The sequence below is a fragment of the Lates calcarifer genome, linkage group LG13, assembly GCF_001640805.2.
Source record: "Lates calcarifer isolate ASB-BC8 linkage group LG13, TLL_Latcal_v3, whole genome shotgun sequence".
Classification (NCBI taxonomy): Eukaryota; Metazoa; Chordata; class Actinopteri; family Centropomidae; genus Lates; species Lates calcarifer.
In genome coordinates, this window is record NC_066845.1 from 3,431,480 (window position 1) to 3,442,762 (window position 11,283).

At 39.0% G+C, this 11,283-nt stretch overlaps 1 protein-coding gene across 1 annotated transcript in view; it reads right to left on the reverse strand.

The window, feature by feature from the left end:
* tmem8b (transmembrane protein 8B) overlaps positions 1-9,593 on the reverse strand; it is a 38,910-nt gene extending 29,317 nt beyond the window's left edge. The window contains exons 1-3 of the mRNA XM_018672886.2: positions 9,015-9,593; positions 3,952-4,141; positions 3,199-3,406 (exon numbers count right to left, since the gene is read on the reverse strand). Coding sequence (XP_018528402.1) covers positions 3,199-3,406; positions 3,952-4,141; positions 9,015-9,099 — 483 coding nt within the window. The 5' untranslated portion in view covers positions 9,100-9,593. The remainder of the gene's footprint in view (positions 1-3,198; positions 3,407-3,951; positions 4,142-9,014) is intronic.
* Between the last annotated feature and the right edge of the window lie 1,690 nt (positions 9,594-11,283).

Consider the following 11,283-nt stretch of genomic DNA (forward strand, 5'->3'; position numbering starts at 1 on the left):
AGTCTTGGCAGGATGCTAAAGCCTCTAAAACTCCATTTAGGCCATTGAGCACTAAACCCCCTCCCCACTGAAACACTGACTAATTGCATTATTTTACCTCCTTCAGTCAGAATGACCCATTGAGACTATGCAATTTTAGGAAAAACACTGGGGTATACACTGACTTTCCAGTTTATTAGATACACCTGAACAATCTAGTGCAATCCACTGCAATAGTGCTGCAATAAATTCAGCCTGTGAGAGATTATGTTCAGCACTGAACTCTATGGTGATTTCTGAGCCTGTAGTTAGCGGCGGTGTTATATCAAACTGCATTGCATTGAGAGAGCTTCTTATACATTATACTACTTATACTACCCTCATTGACACAAAGAAAGAAATACCTCTCAATATAATTTTATTGTTCACAAAGAAAGAATTTATTGCAGAAATACTTTGTTGTTTGGGCTTAGGATGATCAATTATTCAAATTTACAAAATAAAGAAACATACAAACAACTGAATTGGTAAAAAATATCAGCAGCTTTTACAGACTGAACACTGCAGACTGAGCTCCATTGTACTGACACTAGACAATGCTGACTGGCCAATATCCAGCATTTAATAAAAGGCTAATATATACTGGCAAACCATTATGTCACACCCTGAGTTTAATGATCATCATAAAACAGTAACATCTTTTTAAATAATGGATAAGTGAGAGAAAAGTGAATGAAGAACACTTTTCTTTTGTAAATTAAATAAGTTGTAAATTAAATTAGTTAGCCCTCTAGAATTGGTACTCATTATATTAAGATTTCAGTCTGTGATGACATGAACTGTGTTATTACAGCCTAAAACTAACTAGAATCACTGTTACTGAGATACAAGATAAATAGGTTGCCCCACACCTTGAGGAAGTTGAACCAACAAATGTCCAGAAGCACAGATATGGTTAAATGGATAGGTAAACATTTAATATCCTTTACTACTATTATCATTTCTTATCAGTTTCCTCATTTACACTGAACTTTGTATGACGTGAAATTACTTCAAATTAGGATATGACACACCAGATCCTGGTCTGGCAAGCAATGGAAAGAGAGTACCTGGACAGGTGTCTAATTAAAGATATAATGAGAAACCTATATCAATTAGTTATTCTAAAGAGGTAAACAGGTTAAATAATTCAAAAAAATCTAAACCTGAATGAAATACGTAGGATTACATACATAGAATAGAGAGACTCTGCAGTTTTGTTGTGAAAAGACAAAACATGTAGCATATCCCAACTGCAATAAGGTGCATTATTAGGAGATAAAGGGTTTGACTGAAAATACAGTTGATCATTGCTCCTTTGTTTTTTATTGCTAAACCCTTACATAATGTGAGTCAAATTCAGTATTTAAGTGAGATTGATATAAATGCAGCATGCATTCCCTCCATTCTGCTTGCAATGCCTCCACCAATCTGTCCTTTCTGAACAGTAAACATCCTGGTTGCTAGAAAATTGCTTCAGAAAGCAGAATTTGGAAAAGGTATGTTATTTCCATCTATACAGTGTGTCATTGGAAGCTGATCACATTTTAGCCACAGCGGCTTCAATTCCCAGTGCCCCCAGAGCAAACCAATTCTTTTGTGCAAGCAATGTTGATGGCAACTTTTGATGATATTTTTGATTGTTGTGTATTCCAGGTGCACTTTTGCCAGCCAGTGGAAACCACAGAGGAAGCACAACTGAGCACCATGCCAGCAACAAATAAATTGCCTGAAATGGAAATCAGCAGGTGTTTATGCAGCCAAATAGGAGAACATGATGAGATGAAGAGAAACTCTCTGACACTGTTCTGCCTCTTTAAGCTCTGCAGCGCGAACTGGAATACTAATCCCAACGAATACTTACATCATTTTCATTTGATTTTTTTTCTATCATGATATGGAGTTAAGCAACCATGAGGAGAATATTTTAGATGTAGATCTTGCTGAAATTGTATTACATAACACATTAGCATAAATAAGCTTCTGTTTTACTAGTCTCCATTAGTGAGTAATATATAATACAACAGTGATTCCAAGCTTTTCATTTGCTGCTCTAACCAGCAGATGCTGAATGAGATTTACTCATCCTCACCTGAGGATGGAAATGTTCCTGTGTTGGTCATTCAGTCCACCACTTTGGTCCTGAATATCTCAACAACTACAGGACAGACTGTTATGAAATTCTGTACAAACATTCCTGATTCTGATCCGAACCCTAATAACTTTGGTGATCTGCTGACTTTAACACTGGTGCTACTGCGAGGTTGACATTTGCAGCTTTGAATGAAATGTCCTGATAACTATTGGATTTTTATTCATTTTATTTATCTATTTATTTGTTTATTTAACAGGAATCATACAGATAATCAGTGCCACAAAGAGACAGTTAGTGTAACATATATGCTATTAGCTGGATATTAGAAGAAGATTGAAAGCCATGACATTTGGATTAGACATTTTTGTAATAACTTTGGTGATCCCTTCACTTTTCATTTAGCACTAACACTAAGTCAAAATTTTAAGAATTTTATTTGTCCGCTACTCTGGATTATAATTAAGTACCTGCACAGCAACATTCCCATCAGCTCTAGCTGTACATTGTGTTTTGAGTTATTTGACAAATGTTAGCATGCTAACACCCTAAACCAAGATGGCAAATGTTACACCTGCTAAAAAACTTTATGTTAGCATTTTACTCAAAGCACCACTGTGCCTAAGTGTACAACCTCACAGAGCCACTTGCACATCTGTGGACACTTAGTCTTGTTAAAGGATGAATCTGGTGGTTATCTTAAGCAGTGAAAGCAACTATGGCTGAACACACAATAAACTGCCACCTAGAGAAAGACAGCTGTTTTTATAAGTGGACTCCTGGGAAGAGGGTTTTTTCACCAAAGGCATTTTGCTACATCATAGCAGGAAAATCACAGATGTTATTGATCATATTAAAAATATTTAAGTGTAGTTAATATGTGTGTCCTGGTTTTGTGCATGCTGGCTTATTGGGACACTTGATGGAGCTGAGCCATCGTTATCTGTCTGCCTGCGAAAAAGGTCCAGTGTAATGCAAAAACAACACAGTGAACAATGTTAGCACCAGCTATGCTGCAAAGATAACAACCCTCAGATCCTTTTAATGTGAAACTATGATGTCGATTTGTGATAAATGGCCAGGCTCACCTTGACTGAGATCTTGCCTTCATCCTTGGGTAAATGTGCTGCTAGGAACCAGTCTCCGGGGAGAGGGCTGGTCACGTTGAATGCCCCTGTTGTACGGTTTGGAAGAGTCCAGGTCAGAGTCACAGCAAAGGACCCTGGGACCACTGTGTCCCGAGGGAAGCGAGTGTACAGGGGGTTGATTACTGGCGGAGCCCCAGACCTGAAGTACCTATTAATCACAAAGCCAAAAATCCAATCCCTGTCAGGGCCTAATATTTTCACGAACAACAGATGCATGTGCCAAATATGAAATTCATCCATAGGAACAACTGACAGAATGAGCACAGATGGCATCTTCTATTTAAAATTCTAAAAATTAAAATCCAAAACATTAATAATCATATCCAGCCCTACATGAATGCGTTAACCACGTCAATCATACTGTCTTACCAGCGATACTAGCTCTCATGACAAACACTGATTACCAATATGATAAAAATAGACAGGCAAAATTAAAAGCTTAATGCAGCTAATGCTTTAACAGCAGTTCCTCCATATGTTGAGGCTGCCAGTAATAGCTGACACTGCTCAGGGGTTAAACCAGCTACCTTTTCCCCAAAGGTAATAATATACAAAATGCTTTTCATTAACTATTCATACTCCACAGAAGGAAATGACTTCAGCTTCTAAGTGTAACTTCAGCAAAAGGCAGACTTTAAGCTCAACTCAAACAACTTCAGAAAAAGCTGTTGTGAAAAAAACTCATTGTCTTACACAGTCACATTGCGGTTTGGGCAGCTGTCTCCAAACGTGCCCCCTTGCTCCTTGAAAGTGATGAGGTTCCATACGGCCATCATGGTGTCGTCAGGCACATTGAAGTGGAACAGTTCCACACTGGCGAAGGAGTTGAAAGCCATCAGTTTACGAGGCGTGCGGGTGAAGTATTCAGTCACAAAAAGGCAATCTGTAGAGAGCAAAACCAGAAGAAAGTGGCCCTGAATATTTGTGGTGTTGAATATAAGGAACACACAGAATATCCTCATTAAAAAAATTAAAGGGTAACCTTCATTTGATCAACAAAACAAGAGTCTACGGCCATATTAGCAGCTATACGGCAGTATTTTGGCACAGCACTGCTTGGACTTAATGTCACAGTAACATGCTGTTAAATGGTGTAGTCTAATGTTTACCATGTTTACTATCTCAGTTTATTGTGTTAACATGCTAGAATGTTCACAATAACAATGCTAACATGCTATAGCTAAGCAGATACAGTATAATGCTTACGGTTTACCAACTTGGTTTTAGCATATTAGCACGCAGAAATAGTCACAATGACATTGCTAACATGCTGCTTGTTAAGAACATATAACATTTAATTTGATTGCCATCTTTTTTTAGTGTGTTAGTATGCTAACAATTGTTAATTTGCACTACACAAAAAGTATAGCTGGAGTTGTTGGAAATGTCATTAGGTTTAGTTATAAACCAAAGTACTGGACACCTTGAAATTTGGTGGCACTGGATGAAAAGTCAAGGAATCGTCAAAGTAATTTGATTTCATCAGATATTTCAAAAGATAACAAAGAACTTTGACCGGCTGATGGCGCTAGATGAAAAAATCATGGCATCACTAAAGTATTTAGAATTCATTCCCTGAGGACCATGATATCTGTACAAAACTGATCCAGTAGCTATTGTGAGACTTCAGTGTAAACCCAAGTGCTAGGCTGATCGACCAGTAGACACACTGCCATCCACAGCCACGTTTGCACTCCAATTTTGCAGCGCTCTTGTAAATAGATCAGAGGCATAAGCAGTATCTCTGTTTTAAGTCCATAATCACAATCTTCTCCTTGAAACCAGAAAACTGTGTGTAGAGAGCTACATCATCTAAATATGTAATCACAGGCTTTAACTTTTTAACGCATTTGAGGGAGATGTATGTATGCAGACTCACTAGCGTCCTACATAATGTCAAATCCTTGGATTACATCCACTGAGGGCTATGCATATAAAAGCAGCAGAACAAGTGACAGGTGTAATCTGCCATATTACCTACATGAGCTGGGCTGGCAGTGAGCACAGCCAGCGCGTGGGCAAAGTCTAGTGGAAATTGTGTGTGAGTCAATTAACTGCTGCAGCAATACATATAGCATCTCTTTCAAAGGTGTTATCATAAATATAGATATAAGTAGATAACAAAGAAGGCAGATGTATAGTTTGGGAATAATGTGCAGACACCTCAATGTTTCACAGGAGGAAACTATTTTCATTTTGAAGCATGCTGCCTTTGTGTTTGTCCATGTCAACCATTTCTACCATCTGTACTTGGAACACCTATGATGATGTCTTTCACTGTTTTCGTTCTTTTGGGGTATAATTTGCTTCTGCAATTTGTACAAACGTAGTACAAAATTGCACAATACAGTTTTGAGTACATGAAAAGCCTCTCCTCTAAAACAGCATGAGCCCAATTCATTTGAGCTGCAGCGAGCCAGTAAGCAAGCTCACTGTACCAATGCTGTCATTTGCAGCTGCATGTTTTGCTATTGCTTCTGCTTTTTGCCTTGATGATGGCACAAGTAAAGAAAGCCAAGTGACCCTCTACAGTGACAAGGCGCTGAGGCGTGGGTGCATGAAGGAAAAGGTTTTCTTGAATGTGCAGTGTGTTCTAATGTGTGTTGGTAAAAAGAGAAAAATGGCTCTGCTCAGCTCCTCTCCCCCACACTATTACCAGTCCTCAAAGCTCGCTCCGGCTCTCACCTATGGAGGCAATCTTGAATACTAAAGGCACAGAATAAGAAGGCAGAAACTCAGAAGAATGAAGCAGTCTTACTGTCAAGAGCTAAAGCCTAAACCCATACAAAGCTCCCAGCCTTCCTCCGGTCTGCTATCTGCATTATACTGTATATGAGCCTTCTTTACATTAAACTTCTCCTTTGCCCTTTTATTACATAGATACCTATGACTGAGGCTATGAAAAAAGTGGTCACATGTCACAGATTGAAGTGCTACAACTTAGTAGATGGAGTGTGGCACAAACACATCTGGAGCCTGCTGCAAGCCTGCTACATGTACTGCTGCGTCTTCCAGCTACAGATCACAGCTAAGACCTGTAAAACTTAATGACATATTGTAAATAGTTGATTACTTCCTGGTCAGACAAATGTTTTAAAGGAAAAGCCAGGGATTTTGCACATCTGAATATTAATGCCGGTTATGCATGATGGATATCCAATTCAAAGAAGTCTTTAAATTGTTATAAGTTGTTCAAGGAAGTCACTGATTACTAACTGGAGATAGGAACTAAGAAAATCTAATTCCTGCTACATAGAATTATGTTTATCTGTCATACTTTTCTCCAATCTTTGTGCCTTTTTTTTTTTTTTGGAAGTTTTATCTCTTCTATGTACAAAAATTATTCAAATAGTATTCAAATTATTCATCTCTTCACAACTCACAGACCCTGTGGGATTTGCAAGTAGACGTGGCTTTGTATTAAGGGGTCACAAATAGAACCAATGATCTAAATAGCTGCATTTTGGTATGTCAGAATGCCTGACAGAGACTACACACCTTAATGTCTCTATTCAATAAAGTTGCCTAAGTGTTGACAGTGTGCAGTACATTAGATTTGTTATTTTTAGTCCTTTTTCTCCTGTTGGTATGCAGGTGTGGAAAAAAATATTTTTTAACTTATTTCTGTCATTGAATTGTAAATGGCCAATATTCTGAAATAGAGTGTATTTTATTGGGAACTGTCACAACCTGCCAGATCTCACATGTCACAATTATAATTCTCAATGTCTTGTAATGTTTAAGATTATATATGGGTGGATACAGTTACACTCAACTGACAAGACAGGCGACATTTCAAACATCCCAGCACCTTAGGTTGTTGTGACAAATTTAATATATGACTGAAACCAACATGTCAAGTTATTATTAGAAAATCAAAACAATAAGGCTGAATATCGATTTTCAAACCTGTATGTGAAAACAAGATTCTGCAAGGGAAGTGTACCCAAAAAAACAGCATGAGTCTCAGCGGCAATCCAGCAGCCACACACTATAACTGTACTCAATGTGACGGGTGTACATGTGCAGAGATATCTAAATATGCTTGCTTGTTTGCCAGCTAAATAAAGACATTTCACTTGAGGATAAAGGCAGCAGAGTGCTTACAGGCTTTCTTACAGCACAGTTCTGAATTCCGTAATCTCTTCAATGAGCGCCTCCCAACCACTGTTTTACTCTGTTAGAGGCTTAATATAGACATAATCCTGCCTTTTGACATCTCAAATAGAGATTTATCCTTGAATGCTTAGCTGGATCATCTTTAAACTTTATTTTTTGGAGCAGCGTGGGTAAAGGCTGGTCTTTGAAATTCTTCATCATCTTGTAGGATTTTAAAATCTTTTTTAAAAAAAACTGTTGTTAAAGAGGAACCATCTGTAACAACAATCAGGAAAAGAAACAGAATTGGCAATCAATGCCCATTCAAGCACGCTACATCCTCTGCTCCATCCTGCTCACACCCACCGACAAGAACAAAGATTAGCGGACCTTCCACCCTCCACCAACCTCGCAGACGTCGACACCAGAGCTGTCACACATGAAAACATTCACAATTCATACAACCCTAAACATTCAGATTTTATTGATTTGTCTAGAGTGGATAAACTGACCTCCAGCTGATCCTCGGGATAACAACACAGTCAAATAAACATCTATTATTTTATGAGAAAAACACTCAGCTCTAAATTTTCTTCCAAGTACAATGCATCCCCGTCACAATTAAATACCACAATATATCTCAAGATAGCATGGGGGGGTGAAGTGGTGATCTGAGTATTCTGCCTTCAACCAAGTCGAAAAGATTAACCAAAACTGATGGAGCAAAACAGCAACAAGTCCGTCAGGGGACTGCAACATCCTCAGACAGCCCTTTAAGGTCTTCGGTGGCCACAGTGAGTACAGTGTGTGCTGTAGGTATGGATTCATTGTTGTCACACAATTGAGCACTGAGGCTTTTTTTTGTTTCACGGCTCTGATTTGAAGCAGCAAAGAAATCTTGATGGAAAACAGAAGAAAAACACTCCTCGTGTCTGTCTACGTGAGGTGTTTTTTTTTTTTTTTTTTTTTTTAAAAAAAGGAAATAAATATACAGAAAGACTAACAGATTCTTGTACTTTTTGTTCAAATTTTATGATCAAAGGAGGATGAATTAAAGGGATTTAAGAGGTTTAAAATCAACGTTACCACATTATCCAATCAAATCCGTTCATTTTCAATTCAGTATTCACTTAGGATACATTTGAAACAGGAAATAATGTGGTTTGACTTGAAATTTGTCCGATGAATCTGGTCATAATTTGCACTATGCCAGCATGTCTTAACTTGTCTTTGCTTTCTTTAACAAAGCAAAACAACGACAAACAAACGCAGAAACAACCAAAGGCAACAACAATGAAAGCGTCCAGCCTGGTGTGTTTTCCTGTGGCCACATTCAGCCCTCGGGATCGTAGCCTACAACCTATAGGAGCACCAGTCAATGTGTTGCGTGCCATAATTAGCAGCAACCTTCTCCATGCGTCACGTAACTGAAGCCAGTATGTGTTCATGAAAACCGTTTTGTCGGTGGCCGAGACTAAAAGCAGCAGCTGTGGATGCTTTTAGGGGAACTGAATCCAAACCAGAGACGGGATGCGACTGAAGCCGCTGCCGCTGCTCTGCTGAGGGGATTTCAGCACCCCATACAAAAGGAACAGCTCCCCGTGAATCAAAGCAACACACACGCGCGCACACACACACACTGAATGGAAGCCACTCACCTCCAAGAGCGCAGAGATAGGTGTAAACAAGGAAGAGGAGCCTCGGAGGGCTACATCCTGAGCTCAGACGCTCCAGCTGCCACATCGTTAAAAGCCAAATATTTAGTGAGGGGCTACAGCCCGGGTGCAGTTCTCAGTCGCTGTGCTGGTCTACATTTTTTCAGGTTTTTTGCCAACGACCAGCTGTTTGTGCATGACGTAATTCAGACGACGACGGGACAGCGCCTCCTCTTTGGCTTTGATTTGACAACCTCAATATGTCGACTTATTTCATTGGACCTTCGGCCCTGTCAGTCCGGGGACGGTGCAGACGTCGATTGCACCACAGAGCTCGTCACTTCGGCGTCCGGACCCACACACACACACACACACACACACAGGGCCAAAGTGAGGAGTATACCGAGGCTGCAGCTGCCCCCGGAGGCTGCAGCCTCCTCTCCTCCCAGGACCCGGGACGGAAAGTTGAAGGGAAACAGCATCTGACCTGATCTGATCCTGTACATTCAGATGCAAGTGTTTCCTTAGAAACAGGACAATCTGTCTTGTTAAATATGCAGCTTTTTCTGCAGTGCAGTGTATTCCAGTTACATCAAAACATACACAAGATTTCTGTCTATAGGTTGAATCATTCAGCTTTTTCTTTGTGTTGTCATAATGTTAAACCCCTCAAAAATATACTATGTTTTTGAGCTGTTATCGAGTTGTTACAGAGCATTACTTTTCCTAATTTTAGGTGTATTATGTGAAGCTGCATGTTTCAGAAGTCTGGCACAGGAAATGATGCATTGCTTCTGTTTAAATTCTTAGAGACCCCAGCTGTAAAACATGTTGAAACACAAGAGATTTTTATATGCTCTGTTTAGTTCTGACAATGCATTATACAGTCCTCAAAATCATACATACTGTAGGTGTATTAGGATTTCTGTTCATTTTATAACAGTTCTGGTTCTAATTGACCCCAAACATAAGAAAAGTCAACATATATAGATTATATGATGTAGGATAACGTAGTATACACTCATTTCTCTGTGAATGATGTTTTGGCAAAACAATAGGAATATACATTTGTTTATGTAAACCCCATATAACACATAAAATTTTAAACATTTCTTTAATTGCTTTAAGGTAATTTCCTTATTTTGTCACCTTCTTCAAATGTTCAAGCCCAGTTTGTGGCAAAGGGATGTGTTAGTTTGGGTTTTTAAAAGGTCAGAAGAAAAGAAAAACGGTTAAATTGAGCTGAAAATAAAAGGGTATCAAAACTGTTCCATTTTTGTTCTTCCATTTTATTCAAATAGTAAGACATACTTTTCCCTCCTACAGTGCTACATGAAAAGTTACCCCCAAATGACTTTGAAATTTGAAGCATCTTGCTCATGTTCAGCAGGAGGTGTCTGACTTATAGTTTGGTGGTGGTGGGGGGGGGGGTGTAATTTTTTTCCCCACTAATGTCTGCCTCAGACAATAATCCATTTTCCTCCAGGAACTAGACATTAAGAGTGACTCAAATTTTCAGTCATGATTTTTTTAGGCTGTGGGGTGACTTCAACGTGAGTCATAACTGTCCAAGCAGATCTGTCAGAGTGAATGAGCCCCTGAATCAGATTGGGTATAATTTATTTGACATAAATGAATCATTAAACTGAACAATTCGCACTGAACTGCGAACAAATGTCTCAGAGGTTAACATGATAACTAGACCGAATATCACATTGTAACAATTTGTTGCTGACCTTAAACGAACCGAGCACAAAACACACAACACACTTTAGTTTTTTGGGGTTTTTTTTGGGGGGGGGGGGGGAATCACTTCACATAACCTGCCTGGAGTTTATTTTCTTTTAGGCTGAATTAACATAATCTCTGTATTTCAATGAATTCATAAGCAGTAAAGAGTCACAATGAGCCTTATCAAAGTATTCTTTGCTCTTCACATGCCCTCTCTTTCTAAGGAGGTCAGAGTGTTACTAAAACTCAAAACATTGCATTACATTAAGTACATTTGCGCGACCAAGAAAATAAAAATGAAGTGGAATTATGAAAGAAGATCCAGAGTAAGATGGGTGGACTATGATGCTCCTGTCACTATGATGTGGATATGAAAAAAATGCAGCAAGAAAACCCAGAGAAAATGCTATTCTTTGTTGTGACTATGTAACACCGTGATGATAACTGCCATGCTGTTGTCAGCAGTCAAAGTTGACTCTTGAAGTTTTCTTCAAAGTTGTAAAGATTGCCCGATCCCCTGGATACCACGACCCACGCATAG